General features: G+C 31.5%; 1 protein-coding gene across 1 annotated transcript in view; it reads left to right on the top strand.

The window, feature by feature from the left end:
* Nucleotides 1-4,503: 4,503 nt before the first annotated feature.
* LOC134719025 (uncharacterized) overlaps nt 4,504-22,457 on the top strand; it is a 40,173-nt gene continuing 22,219 nt past the window's right edge. Inside the window, exons 1-11 of the mRNA XM_063581943.1 lie at nt 4,504-4,664; nt 6,650-6,850; nt 12,976-13,118; nt 13,697-13,798; nt 15,700-15,801; nt 17,067-17,213; nt 17,621-17,827; nt 18,412-18,559; nt 19,220-19,400; nt 20,596-21,403; nt 21,783-21,991. Of these exons, the coding sequence (XP_063438013.1) occupies nt 4,577-4,664; nt 6,650-6,850; nt 12,976-13,118; nt 13,697-13,798; nt 15,700-15,801; nt 17,067-17,213; nt 17,621-17,827; nt 18,412-18,559; nt 19,220-19,400; nt 20,596-21,403; nt 21,783-21,991 (2,336 nt within the window). The 5' untranslated portion in view covers nt 4,504-4,576. The remainder of the gene's footprint in view (nt 4,665-6,649; nt 6,851-12,975; nt 13,119-13,696; nt 13,799-15,699; nt 15,802-17,066; nt 17,214-17,620; nt 17,828-18,411; nt 18,560-19,219; nt 19,401-20,595; nt 21,404-21,782; nt 21,992-22,457) is intronic.

The following is a 22,457-nucleotide window of genomic DNA, read 5'->3' as shown; positions in this document are numbered from 1 at the left end:
AGATGCTGTTGGAATGTTGCTAGATAGAAATTAAAAGTTCACAATTATTTGGAAGCTGAAATCATCTTTTTCCTCGTAAAGTTTTGTTTTTAACCGATCCTTGTTAACAAATTCTAGAAGTAAGTCGATCAAGATATGATACAGACTTGGCTGTATCTATTGTATCCTTTATCTCAATTTCGAAGAGATATATGCTTTAAATATATTCTCCAAAGTTTTAATCATGAAGTGAGAGAACATCATCTTTTTAACTGAAAGTAAAGTTAAAGGATATTGCTTCTTTGCTTTCTTCAGAAGAAGTTCCTATATGAATTCAACCTTACATGGATAAAGGAAGTATGCAAGAAGAGGGGTACACTTTGTCCCCCAGAGGAACCTTTGGAATTACTGTAAAACACGTTCTCCGTAACGACTATGATATGTTGTCACTCGAGAAATCAAACATCTTGATAATGGAGCTGGATAATGTCAATATCTGAAAATTGCATGTTTGAATCAGAGTGATTTTACTAAGTAATATGTGTCCCTCCCTACGTTGACCATTCGGTTTTATGCATCGGAAACAAAACATGATCAACTCTTTCAGTTTGTCTATCAATTTTGGAATGGGCTGGGAATAGTATGTCAACATATCCTGGAATGAGGAATACTCGTGTAAAATTTAGAAAAGTCAAATGTTTTAATATAATTGCAAGATAAAGGATTCTTAGCTTGTATATATTTTAACAAGGATTTGTATAGTTATAACTATTCAAATCCTTACTCTAGGAGATCTTTTGATTTTTTTTTTAGTTCACGCCATCTCAAGAAGATGCAGCTAGATAGCTTCTCAATAACTTTGAAACCCGGTTTTTATTGTTGATAAAATTGATGTTCATAATTTGATAATGGTTGCCTTTGGAAGCTATATATATCGCCCGACCAGAACCAAACAAAAATAATTTGGAGGGAACCTAGCAATGCCAAATTTGGTTTATGTGACCCAAATTTTATAAAACTGTAAATAGAGGATTTTTTTTAATTTTTATAAACATGCAGCAAAAAATGACGTATTTTCCTCAATTCATGAACATTTTATAAATATGAGTTATTTCTGAATAAAAAATGCATAATTTCTTAGGATACTTATATTGGGAACTGCAACACCGTATGGCTGCAATGACAAAATTGATGGTATATGTATTCTATCTAGTCCTTCGTGCAACTCGGTGAATGTGATGAATATTTTCAACTCGACTCTTCGACGTAGACGCAGTCATGGTCATCGTCATTATACATCACCTTCTCTGCATGATGTCTTTATTTATGACTTACTGCCATTCATACAAAAACCGTTAGGTATTCATCACATTCGCACGAAACTTTATTCATTACCCCTTTCAAAACTTCATTCTCCGTTCAATTTATGTTTGGAATCCACTGTTACAAACCCTCATTCAAACCAATTATAAACTTCAAGCTATAATTTCTGATATTGCAAGTCACAGACTTTTCAAACCAGTTCGCATTGGAAAAGATGAAAAAGAGAAAAAATCTTTTCTAAATCTTTCCTTTGCCAACAAAAGTCTCGATGGCGTCCACCTAGTTGGCAATATCCTTCATCATTAATTAGTTCAATTGAAAATACCTCCTTATTTCAAAGACCAGTCTGTACCAATAATTTCTTATACCTATACTAAACCTATTGCAACTAAAATTTTCAGTTACAGACGCGTTTTGCAGGATCTCGATATTGACGACTTCAAGTCTAAACCTCCTGATTGCACTTGTGCTAGTTCCCAATTCACATATAATCCTGCTGGTCACGTTATTACCGGTGACCTTAACATTGTTTTGTGCTAGTTTCCAATTCACATATAATCCTGCTGGCCACGTTATTACCGGTGACCTTAACATTGTTAATAACACTTCTCTACGAAATGTGTTATCGAAAGGTCCGAAATATCGTGAGCCTAAATCCATCAATTGGAAATACAACTTTAAAATTTGGATAGATTCAGTCGAGGATTATGCCAGTCAATGGGCTAAGCGCGAGAAGGAAGACGTAGACACTCTATCCGAATGGATTAAGGCAGTGAGGTCGTTAATACAAATCAGAATTAAGAAATTGAATGGGTCCAACAATGCCCATGCTACGTCAATCTTTAAAGCCCGAAATGTTGCTAAACACCTATCCGACCTCCATGATAAATATGTTGTTGTTCCCGCAGACAAAGCCCCAAATAACATCGTTTTTGTCTGTAAAAGTCATTACATTAATTGCTTGATAAACGAATTAGGTATAGACAATTCACTTGGCGGAAACTCAACATATAGCCTCACGACACTTACCAAAGAGGAAATCCTGGATAATCATAGGTCTGTTCTTTGTTCATTTGGTATTTCAACCAAAGATGAAGAACTGGATCTTCCATCACTGTATTGGATACCTAAACTACATAAGTGTCCTTACAAACAAAGGTATATTGCTGGGTCTTCCAATTGCTCCACGAAACTTCTTTCTAAATTATTAACATCTATTTTATCAGCAATCAAATATGGGCTTCAAAGTTATTGTGAAACTGCCTATTCTAGAGGTGGCGTGAATCAGATGTGGATACTTAAAAATTCCAAAGATCTTTTAGAGTACATACAATCTAACTCTCTTTCATCTTGTAACAGTATTTAAACATTTGACTTTTCTACTCTTTACACAAGTATTCCACATTCCAAACTAAAAGACAAATTAAAAGAGTTGGTATTACTTTGCTTCATAAAAAAGAATGGCCAACGTAGATACAAGTATCTTGTCTTAGGGAGGGATAAATCCTACTTTGTAAAAGAATCATTCTGATTCAAACAAAAAATTCTCTGAAACCGATATTATCAAGATGCTTGATTTCTTGAATGACAACATACAAAACTTTACGAGATGATTTCAGCTTTCCAATTGTGAACTTTCCATTTCTAAGTAGCAACATCCCAGCAGAACCTGCATACGGGGTTTATATCTCCCAATTGATACGATATTCCCGTGCTTGCATTTCCTATCATGATTTTTTGATAGAGGGTAACTGCTCACAAGGAAGCTATTAAACCAAGAGTTCCAAATGGTGAAGTTGAAATCATCCCTTCGTAAATTTTACGGACGCCATCACGAGACCTTGGTTGACCGATATGGAATAACCGTTTCACAAATGATATCGGATATGTTCCTTACGTCGTAACTACAATCCCCTTCCCTTTCATGATTGTGACCTACCGAATTGGACTATTTACCGGATTTGTAATCACATAAGCAACACGACGGATGCCACATGTGGAGCAGGATCTGCTTACCCTTCCGGAGCACCTGAGATCACCCCTAGTTTTTGGTGGGGTTCGTGTTGTTTATTCCTTAGTTTTCTATGTTGTGTCATGTGTACTATTATTTTTCTGTTTGTCTTTTTCATTTTTAGCCATGGCGTTGTCAGTTTGTTTTAGATTTATGAGTTTGACTATCCCTTTGGTATCTTTCGTCCCTCTTTTATAAAATACAGAAAATACCAATTATTTAACAAAAAACAATTTGTGTTTATCTTTTATAACAAAAAAGTTATGTCTTTCTTTCGAAAAAGAAATTACGGTCACAAATCTGAATTTTGAGCAAATATACCAAATTTCGCCATTTTACTCAAAAAGTAGCACATGAAGGTATATCTTTTATTACATATTTGATTTAATCAGGTAAAAAATAGCCTATATGCAAATGTTCACAAACTTGTAAATACAAGATCAAAACTGTATCGTATGCAAAAATAATTTGCAGGGAACCTAGCAATCCAAATTTGGTTATAATTGAAGAAGCAGTTATAAAAAGTAAGATGTGAACTACATGTTATGGTTTTTAATTATGTGCCACAAACCTGTTTTGTTTGTCTATCGATGTATATTTTATTTGAATTATCAAACAACTAAAGTTAATTTACTAACAAATTGTAGGTTTGAAGGCCGGGGAAAAATGTTAGCTTAGTCTTTTTGTGCCAACCGCTTTTAATTAGATGCATGATATATCATACCTCACATATTATTTTTCAAAGGTATCGATTGAGCCAGATATATGAAATTCATTTACCCCAATTTAAGTTCCAGTACAGATATCAATCATACAGAATAATCGTCATAAATCTATGTACAGAGGCGGATTTAGGGGGGACAAGGGGCCCGGGCACGGCCCCCCTTTTTGGGAAAAAAATGGTTGCTTATATAGGGAATTACTGAAATGTGACTGAAGCGAGCCCCCTGTTAGGTAGGTCAGTGGGCCCCCACTTGTGAAAAATTCTGGATCCGCCACTGATGTAGGTTTTCTAATAACAGTATCCTCATCAATTGTATACAACAAATTAATTTAGGAATGAACAATATTGCACATCATTGCAGCATCTATTTATGTGGATAGTCGACCTTCCTTTGGATAGAAATAAGCGCTTGTGTCCGAAATGCGTAAAGAAAAATAGTACTTCAGTGCTTTGATTTTAAAACGAAAGTAGGTCACCCGGATACATTTCAAACTGAAAGTAACATGTGACCATTGTCAACAAAATTAAAATGAAAGAAGATGGAAAAAATACCAATAGTTCACATTAAGAATATCACGGACAGTACGGTTTTAAAGATAGAAGGGACGGAGGAACTTCATTTGATAGGTATTTAAAAAGTCAATTCACTTGGAAAAGAAGAGTAAACATTTGTTCTTCATAACCTTTTTCAGTGTTTTTGCACACATGACCATGTTTACATCTTAAAATTTATACAGGTACATGTACAGACAAATGTATACTACTTGAAAAGATTTAAAGGCAAGGCTGGACCTAAAGAAAAATTAAATACGTTATGTGCTTCTGAAAATAATCTTTACTTTTATTAGTTTTGATTTGCATTTTATTTTATTAATATTGATATACAGAAAGTGTTAAAATAAAATGTGTTGGGGAAAATAAATGGTTATAAAGCTGTCCCCCCTTAGAGTATATTTGTTTTGAATTTAAGTGATTGAAATGAACGATACAGTGGGAGATTAAGGTATTTAGAAAAGGGGTCAATTAACAGTCAACATACATTCAAGTTAAATGTACATTACTAGAATGCTAGACGTGAGAATATAAACTGACCGCCATGAAATAGCCCAATAGTGCTGAAATTGGTGCTTAACACAAACCAATAAATCAAGCAATCAAGACTACAAAATGTCTGCACCAGACTTATAAAAATGTGTATCCAATATCAAAAGGACATAAGGACATTTATTGTGTAATCATACGTTTTTTGATTGAGTTTAAGTCTGCCAATTGATATTTTATCGTATGTTTTTCTATGTTGTGATGTTATGCTATTGTTTCAGAAAAAGGGAGAAGGTTTGGATCCATTAAAACGTTTAATCCCGCTGCAAATGTTTGCTCCTGTCCTAAGTCAGGAATCTGATGTACAGTAGTTGTCGTTTGTTTATGTAATATATACGTGTTTCTCGTTTCTCGTTTTGTTTATATAGATTAGACCGTTTGGTTTTCCCGTTTGAAGGGTTTTACACTAGTAATTTTTGGGGCCCATTATAGCTTGTTGTTCGGTGTGAGCCAAGGCTCTGTGTTGAAGGCCGTACTTTAACCTATAATGGTTTACTTTTTAAATTGTTATTTGGATGGAGAGTTGTCTCATTGGCACACACACCACATCTTCCTATATCTATATAAAGAATATCTGACTTGAATTTCATTGATGAAATATTCGTTTTCACAATGCATTTAAAATACTTTAAACCTGATGATTTTTTTTTATTGAAAAAATCCTATGTGAATCAAGTATGTGAGAGAAAAAAATCCATGGAGGAAAGGGTTAAAAATTTTTAAGAGTTCCTGATGAAAGGTAAAACCAGAAAATTCCTATGAACAAGTCAAACTTTGAATGTATATAATATACTGTATATATATTTATTGTCAATTTCTAAAGTACATTTTATTACTTTAATGCAAATTTTATTATGTTTTTATATTATTCATTTAAGTAGTATCTCAAGTGCAATACTTGAAATTTTGTAATATTATTAAAGTTCATAACCATATTTTAATTGCTCAGATATATATATTTGACTTTCAGAAAAAATAATACTCGGAGTTTCATTGTGTTTTCAGAGATACATATTTTCATCGTGGTCAAAATTATAATTTTGAAAACAGAAAAATCATTATATTAATGTAAAATATATTATTATACTTAATTTTCAAATTTGAATTTCCTTAAGCATCTGATGATAGTCTATAGAAATAGCTGGGGCTCAGTATATAGTTGAATTTATAGAAAAATACAAAAAAATATTATTCAACTAAATAATCAGAATAGTATATTGCCCTCTTTATATTTTAGCGCCCACATTATTCTCTGTAATTTATGCTTTCGGCCCATTTTCTCTGTTATAGTTTTTGGCCTTATAGTTTTGGGCCATTTTTTCTATCCTCTTTTTTTAATCATCTGCATTCTGTTTTCGTTCAACCAAATCAGACCCTCTCTTTTGGTTTGATGACTTGAAGTTCTTTCTAAACATGGACATTGTTGGAACACTAGAATAGTGCACTAGACTCAATATTGGATAACAGTTTGCACCATCCTATTCTTTTCATGACTGTTTATTATATATTAGGGTTTGGACAAGATGGCGATGTACAAACAGCCCCAATGTCATCTTCTGATAGATTTACAGATCTACCATCAGGAATCGTAGTTCCATTACTTATGCTAACGAAATGTCAACATGGTGGATTGATGTTAACCTCACACAATAAAGATGTGTCCTGTTTTGTCAACAAGGAAAGATTAACTTCGGAGATAAATTTGTTAGGAGGTATGCAAATTTTTGAAATTACAATACATGAAATAGTTCCTGTTGTTTTTTTATTTTTTATTTATTTTTCAGATTATATAACTTTTATGTTATTGTAAAACCATTATAATAACAATGAATCACTAAAATTAGCCAAACCAGGTTAAATTCATGTATAATTTCCTTTATATCATTCAAATTTCAGATATTGAGTTTCATGTATTGATTAAGTTTATTTCCTTAAACATGTAAAAAAACCTATTATATATATATATATCTTTATTCTGACAAACCTTCGTAAATACAATGGTATACAGAAGTTACATGTAATAAATAACACAGTTATAAATTAGAGAAAACATAATATGTACACTATTTACAAATACATGTATAAGTTGAGTTTAGCCAGGAGAACACACACATGAATTAATATGCCTTATAAATGTACATAGCTTTTTTAAATATGATTGTTTTTTCATATTCATTATTTCCTTAAATTTAATTATATTTGGATAATCAATATACTTTTTAGCGATATACTTTTGTCTTTCTATAGCCATAAATTTACACTTCATTACATAGTGGAATTCATCTCCAAGATCTTTTAAGTCACATAGTTCGCATATTCTTTTATCTCTCTGAATTTTTTTCCATCTTCCACTTTCTATAGGTAATCTGTGGTTAATGAGTCTAAATTGACACAAAGTATAAATATCACGGGGTTCCAAAATGTCTAAATACTTTTCGAATCCGAAAAGTTCCTTAAAAAGGCGATAATTTAATGTTTTTGAGCTCGTTTGAATATCTGAGTACCATGTTTGTTTAAATTGATCTTGGAGAGATGTTCTTACAACAGTCTTTAACCAAATTTCATTTACACAAGTTTGAGATAACCATACATAAGATAAACCAGTTTCATTAAGGATAAATTCTATACATTTCATCCAATAAAGTTTAACATTATTTCCATGATATAAACTAAACATTAATTTGTATGCAATTGCTGATAATTTACTGGGTTTGCTAAAAATCAGTTTCGCCCAGTATGAAATCATGCGAACCTTGATATCTAAACTAATAGGATAACGTCCTAGTTCTCCATATATAACACAATTCGGGGTAGAAGATTTAAGATGTAGTAGAAGTTTACAAAATTTCAAATGAACCCTTTCTAATATATCATTATTTCCAAATCCCCAAATTTCACAGCCATAAAGTAAAACAGGTTTAACCAATTTATCAAATAAATCTAATTGACAGCTTATGGATAAGCCATGCTTTCTCCCCTTTTTGATAACTTCATACATGGCTCTCGTCGCCTTTTCTGCGAGATGCTTCTTGTTTGCTTTAAATGAGCCATTTTTTGAAAAATAAATCCCAAGATAATTAAACTCATTTACAATTTCTAAATCAGTATTACCATAATTAAATTTAAGATCAGCAGGTTGTCTACCATTGCAAAAAATCATGATTTTAGTCTTATCTACATTGACTTTCATTTTCCAAACATCACAATATGATTCGAATTTTTCTAATAACAAATTAAGTTCTGTGGCTGATTCAGCCATTAATACAGTATCGTCTGCGTAAAGAATTGCAAACAGTTTAACATATATATCTAGTTCGTCTTCTAGGGTATCTGATATAGATTTTAAGCCTATCAAATTCCCTTTACAAAAGTAATCTTCCAAATCGTTCAAAAAAAGCGAAAAAAGAAAAGGGGATAAATTCTCCCCTTGGCGTAGACCAATGTTACTTGGAAAATAATCAGATTTTTCACCATTGTATGACAGGCATGATTTTATATCAGCATACATGTTATGAATAATCTTATACATATAACCATTAATATTATTTACTAACATTTTATACCATAAAGCATCTCTAGTCACTGTGTCAAATGCTTTCTCAAAATCGACAAAAGCACAGAACATTTTTTTCTTTTTTAATTTCAAAATTTCAAAAAAAGAGTGTAATGTAAAGATACAATCACAAGTTGAGTAACCATTTCGAAATCCACACTGATTTTCATTGAGTAGTAAAACTTCATCAGAGAATTTTGCAAGTCTATTACTTAAAATAGCTGTAAATAATTTACCCATACAACTTACAATAGTAATGGGTCTATAGTTTTTAGGATCAAACTTATTGCCTTTGTTTTTATAAGATGGCTTAATCGTTCCAATCACCCAAGATATTCCAGTTCTAAAAATCAGGTTAAACAATGCAGCATAAACATCAATAAAAAAATCACCAGAAGTCTTAATATATTCGTTAATAATCATATCATCACCACAAGCTTTGTTATTTTTTAAATTCTTAATACATTTTAATATTTCTTCTTTCGTAATTGGACTATTCAAATTATCATTCAGTTCACTCATCAAATTTGTATCATTTGTTTGCAAGTCAATTGGATCTGAGTTACCTGAGTTTAGCTCTTTGAAAAAGTTGAGTAAATCCTCAAAATCAATATTCGGTTGTTTTGAATGTTCGCGTTGGTTCAAAATTTTCCAATACTCTTTGGTTTAGTTTAGTTTAAACATATTTATTTATAGTGGATTGGGAAACAAGTTTTGCAACTTATATTAATCCCTTTCCACTTGGCGGGTGCGAGTGCTGCCTTGTAGCGGCATTAGCCTACTCTTTTTCGAAATCTACAAGGGTGTCTTTAACGTGCAAGAGATATGGCTCTCTCTTAACACGGGTCAGCCTTTTATCGTCCCCGTCCGACGGACTATCATCGTTTCCTCAAGACCATACTCGCAAATGGTGTCAAGGGAGAGCCGAAAATTGAGTTCCTGAAATTTTCATCCCAAACGGGAATCGAACCAGGAACCTTTGTGTTAATAGTCCGATGCACTAACCACTACACCACGGCTACTCTTTGGTGTTTTGATATCTAAGATTTTTTAATTTTCGAGCCATATCTTTTTTATGTTTTTTAATAGCCTTGTCCATGACCTTTTTATATCTTTTTTCAGATTCTTTTATTTTATTAGATAATAAAGGCGAAGGCCTCGCCTTAAGCTTGCGCTTAAATTTCCTATAATTCTGTCTCTCAAATTTACACTCAAGGTTAAACCAAGGTTTATCTCCCTTGATTTTGTATGCTCGTTTTTTCGGCTTGTCTGATCTTGTTCCTAAAGTTTCCCTTGCGGATTCTATTAGGATTAATCCGATCTCATCCACAAAAGAGTTCATCATGTCATCATTAATACTTTCCAAATTAACATTTACTAAATCCATGAAATCATGTAATAAACTGTCTAGTTTTTCAAAATTTAAATTCTCTCTAAATTCAGGTTTCTTTTCGTGATCCCATTTATTAACTTTTTTATTTGGTTGGCTAGTAAAATTATTCTGTTCAATGCTTTCTTTTACAGATTGATTACAATTCAAACATATAAACAATGGACAATGTACATCTGAATACAAATGCAAAAATTCTAAAACGTCCAAACTAATAATGTTTTTAATAAAATTAACATTACATAAGCAGTAGTCTACTACACTTGCATTTCTACAGGTAAATTTTCCAGCTATATCAGTAGCTAGTCTTCCATTCATAATAAATAAACTTTTACATTTACATAACTCAAGTAATTGATTACCGTAACGGTTTTTTCCTTTGTCCATACTATTACGATCTATAGGTATATTAAAAAGGTTAAGGTTACATACATCATTAAAAGATACACATTCTAACTCATTACTTTTATCATTTTCGTCAATAAAAATATAATCTTTCTCACTGGCCGTGCGGGCGTTAAAATCCCCAACCATAAATATATTGTCATATTTGGATGAGAGTTCTAGGTACTCGCTTTCAATTTCACCGAAAGCATCAGGTGACGAATAAGCAGTGTATTCTGGTGGTATGTACACAACACCGAGAATAACAACCCCATCTTTAAATAATCTTGAAATCTTACACCACAGAACAAATTTACTATTTGTCTCAATTACTTGAATACAGTCAGAAATATTTTCCCTAAACCCGAGTACGATACCACCGGATTTCACTCTAGATATCTTACGTCTATTTTTTGCTTTTATCTTATATCTCGGCATACAAATTTCATCCATATCGTCAGTTTTGGACTCAACAAAGCATAAAATTTCATGTTTTTGTAATAAAGTTTCGAATTCTGGGTATTAAAAACAGTAAAAAAAAATTGGCAAAAACTTCTGAGATTTAGTATAATAATAACTTTTTAATTTCCAACAGTAAGTTTTGGTCCATGTTTAAAATCTTTAAAGACATTTGAAGAAAAATGCAGTAGTAGTCTCATATTTTAAAAAATACTGAAAATTGATTTATTTTCACAGAGTTAAAATTTAGCCAAATTTCAATGCATGTTTTTGCAAAGCTATATTTTTTTTTGTCTCTGATTATAAGTGTTTTTATCTTAATCTGGAAATCAGCACAAAAACAACCCACTCTTGAATATGTATATATGTCTTGTACAAGTTGCGATTTTGTACAGGTAATAACATGTACAAAAATATTGTATAAATATTGTATAATGCAAAAATACAAGTTATAACATGTACAAAAGTACCTCATACATGTTATAACCTGTACAAAATATTGCTTAAAAATGGTTATTACTTGTACAAAATTGAAAAATAAGGATATGTTTCTATTATCGCAACAGATGTTATTGACATCAACAATATTTTCATAACTTTTGTATTATTCCTTCATGTAAGTGTGTTTTGTCCTTTTTTTGATACAGTTAATGTCCAGGGGTTGGTATTACGAAGCATTCCTAAGACTTGTCATAAGATACATGTATATCTTAGGACGAGTCTTATGATTTTCTTATGACTATCTATGGATATATCTTTATTTGATGAATTATAAATGTGAGGCGACTTTGAAGGCAATAGTAAAATAATTTCATTCTAGTTGACACTAAAAGACATAAGAGGATAGCCAGGACAGATGTGTCTACAAATGAAATTAAGAATGGAAATGGGGTATGTGTCTAAAAGATAACAACCCACCCATGGAGCAGACAACATCCAAAGGACACAAATGCATGCTTTCAAAGTAGAGGATATAAATTTAAAACATAAAAATGACATTTGCCTAATGAAATAATCTTATAGTTTATAAAAAAAAAATGAGTAATAAATTTACATAAGTTATACTGAAGGCCAAAAATATTAAAGAGTAGATTCAAAGATATTTATAATGAAACGTGGTCCAATGAAAACTTTTTCAGCTATCTCTTGATTTTACAGAGTAAGCATATAAGACATTGTTTAAGTCTTTGCATGCTATAAAACAAGAGGGAGGAGTATTACCAAAAATTATTAGGCATTGTTCTTAAAATTTTGGGAAGAATTTAGTTACATGTACCAGTATCTAATGTAATTGTCATTGAGGAAATGTAAGCTTTTAGTAAATAGTGTCACACTTATAAAAGCCATGATGGACTACATAAAACTTTCAATCACATGAAAACACATTTTGCCAACATAAGTCATGAAACATATATTTCTGTAACTTTGTGATCATTGTCCTCTACAGAAAGAGACACGTTATGGCCTATTTATTGTTGTTATTTATTGTTGTTATTTATGCATTGGTGGATTAAATTGTGTATTTTAATTCATTAAGATTTATCTTAAATTTTGTACAAGTTAGGACCATTTTTAAGCAATATTTTGTACAGGTTATAACATGAATGAGGTACTTTTGTACATGTTATAACTTGTACAAAAACACAACTTGTACAAGACATATGTCTCTAAACAGGCAAAAATTACACATGAAGATAAATATCCATGATCAACATTATTACAAAGGCATTTGATTTTTGTGAAAAATGTTGCAGTACACAGAAAATATAAAAATCAATTTCATTCATTCATACCAGACTAATAAATGACCAATATAAAAACTGTAAATCAATATTGTGTGTGGGTTTTATTACCTCTTGCTTTCATTAAAATATTTCCTTAATTTTCATATTATTTGCATATCCTGAATTCAGTGTTAATTATTTGTTGTTTTATGACTAGAATTGTCCAGTTCTATTACAAGGAAATAAGAGACTATATTTGAACAATTAATTTAAGATTTAGAAGAAAAAAAAATTTAATTCATCAAAAGTTGGTGTTGTTTTTTTTAGGTTCTACAATAGAGGTAGCTGACAAGAAATTGAGGGTGTTTATAGGTCCTATGGCTAAAGAGAGAAGATTGTTACCCCATACCCCAGGAGTAGCTGTTTCTAGGACTCCACCCCCAAAACCTGGCAGGAAAGGAGAAAATCAGGTAATTATAATAGTTAATCATTGTACATGCATATACACCAGATAACTAGATCATAGATTTGGTTTTCCATTGCTAAATGAGAACTAAAAGCATGAAAAGTTAGTATTGATAAAAATTATTCATGAATTAATGATCCTACTATTGAAAATTACAAATGTATGAAACAATATAGCATTAAGTCATGTAAGTAAAAAAACCAAAATTATTATATGATAGAAAATGTCAGCTAATTTTGGATTTTACAATTTATGGTTTATATTTCCACTTCATATTGCCAGTAAAATTATATTTTTGACTATCAAATCATCAATATACAGTGACAAATACAGTACTATCAATTCCTCTTCAATTGCAACTATTAAAATGTTAAAAATGAAATATTTAGGACATCACAGAAATCTTGGCTGTATTTTTCAAACATTCATGCCACGGAAAACTTATACAGGTAGTGACTAGTCAACCATGAAATTGATAGGGCAGACCTCTTTCTATTAAAGTGATGATGGCTTTATAGCAATAGAAATTTGAATAAAATATGATTTAAAAATTTATGAACAATTAATTGACTTTTTCCCCAGCCACTTCAACGAGCAGTAAGTGAAGAAAGTTCTGACTGGTTCTATGTTCAACATCCTTCTACAGATCCAGATTTATTTGAGCAATCAGCATCCTCTAAACAGGTATTGTTTTTAAATTGGCAGATACAACATCCAATAAAATAGCTGTTATTTGTATTCTTTTTGATGTTCAAAAACATGACAACTTTGTCAACTGTAAGCTATATCTTCAGTGGCCAATATGGGATTCAGAGGGTTGAAACCCCCCTTTTTTGACAATTGATGCTTTTGAATGGGGACATATAATTGGAACACCTCTTATGAAATTGGCTCGCTGTGTCCTGTATGTATATGGACTTTCTACAAGTTGCTCTCTATTCCTTTTATAAAAGTGCAAATTAATAATAAAGTAGAACAAAAATACAAAATTTCTATCACCATAAGATAAAAATGTTACAATAACATGCAGCTTAAATCCTTTTAAGATTTATAGATATCCAATGGAAATGAAGATATATGAACTACAATAAAGAAAACTAGAGGCTCCAAAGAGCCTGTGTCGCTCACCTTGGTCTATGTGAATATTAAACAAAGGAAGCAGATGGATTCATGACAAAATTGTGTTTTGGTGATGGTGATGTGTTTGTAAATCTTACTTTACTAAACAGTCTTGCTGCTTACATTTATCTCTATCTATAATAAAATTGGCCCAGTAGTTTCAGTTGAAAATGTTAATAAAAATTTACAAATTTTATGAAAATTGTTAAAAATTGACTATAAAGGACAATAACTCCTTAGGGGGTCAATTGACCATTTCGGTCATGTTGACTTATTTGTAAATCTTACTTTGCTGAACATAATTGCTGTTTACAGTTTATCTCTATCTATAATAATATTCAAGATAATAACCAAAACAGCAAAATTTCCTTAAAATTACCAATTCAGGGGCAGCAACCCAACAATGGGTTGTCAGATTCATTTGAAAATTACAGGGCAGATAGATCTTGATCTGATAAACAATTTTACCACCTGTCAGATTTGCTCTAAATGCTTTGGTTTTTGAGGTATAAGCCAAAAACTGCCTTTTACCCCTATGTTCTATTTTAGCTGTGGCGGCCATCTTGATTTGATGGTCGGGTCACCGGACACATTTTTAAAACTAGATACCCCAAAGATGATTGTGGCCAAGTTTGGATTAATTTGGCCCAGTAATTTCAGAGAAGAAGATTTTTGTAAAAGATAACTAAGATTTACGAAAAATGGTTAAAAATTGACTATAAAGGGCAATAACTCCTAAAGGGGTCAACTGACCATTTCGGTCATGTTGACTTATTTGTAATTCTTACTTTGCTAAACATTATTGCTGTTTACAGTTTATCTCTATCTATAATAATATTCAAGATAATAACCAAAAACAGCAAAATTTCCACAAAATTACCAATTCAGGGGCAGCAACCCAACAACGGGTTGACCGATTCATCTGAAAATTTCAGGGCAGATAGATCTTGACCTGATAAACATTTTTATTCCTTGTCAGATTTCCTCTAAATGCTTTGGTTTTTGAGTTATAAGCCAAAAACTGCATTTTACCCCTATGTTCTATTTTTAGCCATGGCGGCCCTCTTGGTTGGTTGACCGGGTCACGCCACACATTTTTTAAACTAGATACCCCAATGATGATTGTGGCCAAGTTTGATTCAATTTGGGCCAGTAGTTTCAGAGGAGAAGATTTTTGTAAAAGTTAACAACGACGACGGACGACGGACGATGACGGACGCTGGACGCAAAGTGATGGGAAAAGCTCACTTGGCCCTTCGGGCCAGGTGAGCTAAAAAGTGGATATCAAAATTAAATATTTTTGCCATGTGAGTGATTCATTTTCTAAGTTCTCCAGTTGATTTGTGTAAAATATAAGAAAGATACAACATAGCAAAATGTCTATTGAATTAAAAAATTAATGTTTGAAAAGTATATTTTCACCACATCAGGTGAACACCGTCTGTCAATATTAATTTTCCTTACAGCTTGGAGGCCTGGCTGCAAGTTTCTTAACAAAACAGGTCCACATGTACACAGATTCAAAGCTATCATCCAAAATGACAGATCAGATATTCAGATTCTTGCAGGTTATTATATTTAAAGTTTACTTATGTGGAAGGGGGGAAGAACCAAGATTGTTGAATTTGTTTTTATACGACAGCAAAAACTAAAGTTTTTTTTAGTCGTGTATTGGTATCACGTTGTCGTCGTTGTCAGCGTTGTCCAAAGACAGATGATTTCCATATAGTAAATTTAATATAAGTAATTAGAATCAATAGAATTTTAACACTAGGTTTTTAACCACTAAAGGAAGGACGGGATTGATTTTGGGTGTTTTGGTCCCAACTGTTTAGAAATAAGGGGCCAAAAAGGGGCACAAATAAGTATTTTTCGTGGTTTTCTCAAAATAACTTAGTATAAGAAAATAGAAATCTATGAAATTTAAACACAAGGTTTATGACCACAAAAGGAAGATTGGGATTGAGTTTTGGTCCCAACAGTTAAGGAATTAGTGGCTAAAAGGGTCCAAAACTAAATTTTGTTTGATTTAATAAAAAAAAAATTATTGTCGGTATTTGATATGCCAAATCTCGCCGTGTATTTAGATTCTTAATTTTTGGTCCTGTTTTGAAATTGGTCTACATTAAGGTCCAAAGGGTCCAAAATTAAACTAAGTTTGATATTAACAAAAAATGAATTCTTGGAGTTCTTTGATATTAAATGCTGAATCTTAACATGTACTTCGATTTTTGATTATGGGCCTAATTTTCAAGTTGGTCCAAATCAGGGGACTAAAATTAATCCCTAGTTTTAGGGAACATTTGTAATTTGTTGAACACTTAAATTCGTGGTTTCCCTGTACCCACGAAATCCATGAAAATTGGTATCCAACGAATAATAATGAATCCACAGTAAATGATTTTAGGGTTTCCAATAGCTAGTCAGTGACTCTGCTATATAACTGGAAGTTGGAATAAGAAAAGGTAGATATTGACGTTGTTTATTCTTTTTCATTTTGTGAAAAAGGATTTTGTTGGGTTTTTAAAATTTCTTTAATTTGTAATTTACCAAGATAAGTATTTTAAAGAAAAGTTTTGGTACCAAATTTGTGTAATATAGAATATTCAAACTGACAAAAAATTAAAAACTTTCAAAATGACAAAAACAGTACAGAAAATACAACATAGAAAATTATAAAGACTCAGCAACAGAAACCCCACCGAAACCATAGTGATTATACATTAAAGACCATATTTGACCAGAAATATTACTATTGTTATGAAAATTGCCCTGTTCCCTTGATAAGGCACTTATGTCTTCAAGCATACTTAATATTCATATTTATTAACAGGAAGTAGCAGAATATCAGAGGAATGTTGTACTGGGTTACTTAAATGAGGTTACCAGCTATTTAGATGAAATGCCAGAATCAGAAAGGGACAGGCCAATACATTCTCCAGCTATAAAACTTCTTGTTGAAATTCTTAGACAAATACTAGTATGTTTTAAACTTCTTAGTTATATTTTTCAAAAATGTGAAAACGAAAAAAAAAAAAGTTTTTTTATTAGATTAACAAGAATTCAGTTTATATTTTTAGTACTACATATAACAAATTCTATCTTTTAACCTTGTCATGACCTCAATAAATTATGTCTTTTGTCTTTTTAACTTTCAAAGTTATAAAGAATCCAGTCAAAATTAAAGAAGTAACATACAAAAAGAAACCAATACTGTGCACCTACAGATTGTTTATATTTTTAATTTATTGCTTTATATGTATGACTGATATCAAGTCTGCTAAATAATTTCTTCATACAGAATCATAATACTTAAAAATTTTGGTTTGAAATGTTGAGTCTACTTATTTCACCAAATGTTAAATTTTTTATTTGGTTTTCCCTCAGGATCCCTTGTCTCATGTTGTTCTGTGTCTGCAGTTGCTAAGGAAGTTCAGCCATTTTCCACAGAATATTCCAATAATGATAAAATGTCAGGCAGCTGCAGCAGTTATGGGTTGTATGGCTGTGTATTTGAACCAGGAAGAAGTACAATCAAATTGTTTAGACATCTTAGCCAAGATAACAACATATCAATATCAGATTAATGAAAAGGTAATGAAAGCAATACTTTCAACTGTTTACTGTGGATTCATTTATTTTCGTGGGTACCAATTTTCTTGGATTGATGAAAACTTGCATATTCGTGGATATATAAATTTGTTGTTTTGTCAAATTGTGCATACATTCCTTTAGAAAATCTGTAGTTGAACACTTAAATTCGTGGTTCCCCTATCCCCACGAAATCTACGAAAATTGGTATCCAATGAATATCAATGAATCCACAGCATATGACACAAAATTCATTTTGTGTTAGAATCCTATGATGTGTCAAATATTCAATAACGATACAAATTCAGAGCTGTGTCAAGTTTGAATGTAGTGTTCATACTTTCCAAAAATGCTCAGTGCTCGACATCAGTGATTGTATCAGCTGCACACAGCATTTTGTTTAGATCTATTTTATGAATCCATGTTTATAAAAACTTTGGTTGACTTGCTTTCTTGTACATCATTTTCCATATGAACCTTAATTCAGTTTTAAGCATATTCAAGTCCTAATGTATCATTAAATGTATTTTATAAAAAGATATATGTGTTCATGTAAGGGAGTGTTTAAAAGTGTTATTTGATTCAAGGTACAAATAAGAGAAACTGCTTTGGAAATGATATTGAGAGCTTTGAACCATCATGAGGACCATGAAGAAATCTTACAGTCTGGTTGTCGTACTTTGTCAAATCTAACAGCAACATTGCAGATGACATTAGAGTCATGGTTAGATATACGTAAGTAAAATGTCTTGTGTGTATTCTTTCAGATGCTAATTATCACTTGCTTTTCTGAAGAAATCTAATTGCCATTGCAGTAAGGCTTAAATGAAGCAAATGCTAAATATATTGTGTTTTCAGTGTTGAATTTTTAATGTTTTTTGCACACAAGCAAATATATAATATACAAGTAAATGCCCAACACACAGGCAAATACCCAACACAAAAGCTTGTACCTAATGTATAAGAGGATACCCCATGTTCTTGTCAAGTCAATCTTCTTTGAAACTTATAGCATGAACTATGAGCAAAGACCCACACCATAAGGCAAGCTGAAATTTCTGGATTCATTAACATTTGTTGGGTATCAATTTTTCATGAATTTTAATAGTACAAATAAAGCACAAAATAAAAAGTTAAACCAAATATTTCTCATATTGGCTTTAATCAAATTTCACCAAACCAGGAAATCAAGTAACCACAAACACATGACAAAGTTGAATTTTTCTTCAATCCATGGAAATAGGTATCAGCAAGATTAAGTGGATATATGGTATATCATGTACAGTAGCTAAAAGAAAGAACTACTGTCTTACTTAATATGTTTTAAAGAAAATTGATGTGCCCAATCATGCCGTGCAGAAGAAACTAAATCTAATGTGACAATTTTTTTTTTAGCATACAATATAAATCCAGATGTAGAGGAAGGAATAGCTAAATATGAGGCATTACTAAATCACATCTTTACCACTGCTACATCAACAGTACAGATTATACTACAGAATTATATGAATAATATTGGAATTAGGACAGAAGGAAGAAGATTCTTATTCAATCTGTCAAAGATGACACAACTATTGTAGGTTTTTATTAGTCTTGAATGATTTTTAATTTTGATTCATTTATATATTTTGGAGTTTAATAAGACAAACAATATCCCTGAACTAGTACACATTTTTGTTTAGAAGCCATCTGAAGCACTCCTCCAGGTGTGGGATTTTCTCCCTGTGTTGAAGACCATTAGTGGCCTTTGGCTGTTTTCTGCTCTTTTGATCAGGTTGTTGTCTCTTTTGGCACGTTCCCCATTTCCATTCTCAATTTTATTTAAACATTATGATCTTTCTCTAAAGGGTTATAATTATTGTTTTAGAGAATGTTGAATGTAGGCAGGGCATGAATGATTAAGAATTTGGGGTTTGGAAAGGTATACAATAGGTGTAGCTATCATACAGGAATGATTTTGCTGTTCTTTGGTTTTAGAGGGGTTGAATTACATATGTAGTGTTGCTGATAAAAGATTTGTCGTATGGGGATGAAATGATATTATAATATGAAATGCTTGAGCAATAAAGGATTTGGAGATTTTAGGATTACTTTTATAGATTTGGAGAATTATCATTACTGTTGAAAAATTACTCCTTTTTCTCGTTTCATCTCCTGCCAACCCCAATCCAGCACTGAATTTGCCAGTGCAACTGATGTAAATGAGACAAATATCCCATTGAATTTGTTGACTATATTTGAAATTAATTATTCCATTATTTATGTTGTGGAAAGCAATTCACAGTAGAGCTCAATTGTCATTTTACAACTGGCAAAACTGGTAATGGTTAAACACTTTTGTAACAGACACAATACTTGTAAGCTGCTCTGCAATGAATGTCTCAGAATGAGGGGAACTAATCAGGGGAGAGGCAAGAGCATAGTTATTTTATTAAAGGTTTATATTTTAGAGTAAAGAAATTTTAGATACTTTGAATTTATTTATACTTGTGGGTATCAATTTTGGTGGATTCAGTAAACATTGCATTTTAGTGGATATTTAGTTTTGTGATTTTTCCAAAGTCTACATACCAGTCTTATAGAAATTTTGTATTTCATTGAACATTTTAATTCATGGTTCACCTTTACACACAAAGTCCATAAAAATTGATATCCTATGAATTATAATGAATCCACAGTAGATATAAAAAATATTTAAAATTTACAGATATAGTCGATTATTACATATATACTAAAAACTATATAAATTATCTGTGTTCATTAAATTTCAGAACTAAGAAAGGAAAAAGATGTTTGATTGTAAATGAAGGAGATGAAGATGAAGATGAAAATTCTAGAAATACAAGTGAAAATTTAGTTACTCCAACAGTTTTAGCCCCTACGAGAACTGACATTGAAACAAAAAGTATTCTCCGTCATGATGGTGAAAAAACATTGGGAGCATTACGAAAAGTTCATTTTATAGACAATCAATCTTTAACAAGTAGTTCTGCAACTGAAGAGGACAGTGATGAAGATGAAGATGATGAGGTTGCATTTGAGAGGAGGAAGGAGGCAGGCCGTGCCGTTATTGAAATTAGTGAAACCAGAAAATTAACATCAACAGAAGTTAAGAATTTTCATATACAGACAACACCTGATGCAGAACTTCTTTCCACTTTAGAATCTTCAGTTGAATCATGTGGTGAATACAAAGAGGTCAAAAATGAGGACAAAGAAATGTCAGAACATGAATCTGAAAGTGAATTTGAAAATTCTACAGAATCACAAAATTTGACAAACAGTGAGGAAGATGTTAACTTAGGAGAAACTATTAATTCATCTCAAGAATCAAATGTTATGTCAAGTATTGACACTGATTTACAGGGAAGTATTCAGGAAGGTCAGGAAACTGACATCTCCCAGAATTCATTGCAACATGATGGGACTGAAGATACTGTAGTTCATTATAGACAAAAGGATGTATTGTCCAATGTTAATAAGGAGGTTTTAAATGACAAGGAAGGTGATTTGCCACCATTTCCACATTCTTTTTCGGTTTCAGATGTTGAACTTTTAACCAATGTTATCAGGACAAAGGTATTTATTGAGTTTGGTCCAAAGGCTATGCAAATAATTTCTTGATTTAAATTTTTTAGATTACAGCTGACAAATGTTTGAATTTTTATATACCATTTTAGATGAGACATAAGCATTGCAATTTGAATGACAGTTCATTCGTTCCTATATGAATTTTTGAATGGAACAGCCTTTCTCACCTAAAATTATCTTACACACAAAATTCATATGGCACATTGTATAAGAAACCTTCCTATAGATAATGAAAATCACAACTTTAGTGAAACAATTTGAAGCAAAGATGAAGATTCAAAAACTGGTATTTAAAATGATAATGTCACATTATTTGTAATTAGCACTTTCAAAAATGTCTTGATAATGTTTTAATCAATTTCTTCAGGTTGTGGAATATGTAAGCTGTCTAGTGATTAATGGAAAAGATTCACAAGCTTTAAAGGACATTGACCTATCACTAGTTAATTTACTGGAGAAAGCTGAGGTATCTCCTAGATTGTTACAATATGTTCAGCAACAGTATAACCATAGTAAAACATTAATGGATATAGATACATCATACTTAATCGGTATTATAGATGCTGTCAGATACATGTAAGTATACATCAATATTTTTACTTTGTGACTGCGATTTGTCATCTTAATGATATGAATAAGGGTAAATATACAACTTATATCAATGTGAATGCAACTGATTAGTACAATAAAGCTAAATACCGGTAGATTATTATATTTGGTTTCAAGACGAGTTTTTTTCCATTTGTCAAGCTAAATATTTATTTGAGTAAAGTTGTAAATGAATTCAACATAAAATAATCATGTTATTGTTTTATATTAACGAAAAAGAGGCAGAAGATACGAAAGGGACAATAAAATCATAGGACAAATCAACAACTTTAAACTGAATTTTCCTTGAGATTTCAACTTCTGATCATATTTTATTTTTAGCTTAGATTTTTTTTTCATTTTTGGGTGACTCTCTTGCTAGACATTATACACGAATTGCATTATAGATTCCATCTTGTGTTAAAATTTAAGAAAATAATTCTTTGAAGTTTTT

The sequence above is a fragment of the Mytilus trossulus genome, chromosome 1 (genome assembly GCF_036588685.1).
Source record: "Mytilus trossulus isolate FHL-02 chromosome 1, PNRI_Mtr1.1.1.hap1, whole genome shotgun sequence".
Lineage (NCBI taxonomy): Eukaryota > Metazoa > Mollusca > Bivalvia > Mytilida > Mytilidae > Mytilus > Mytilus trossulus.
This window is presented reverse-complemented; position numbering and strand designations above follow the sequence as displayed.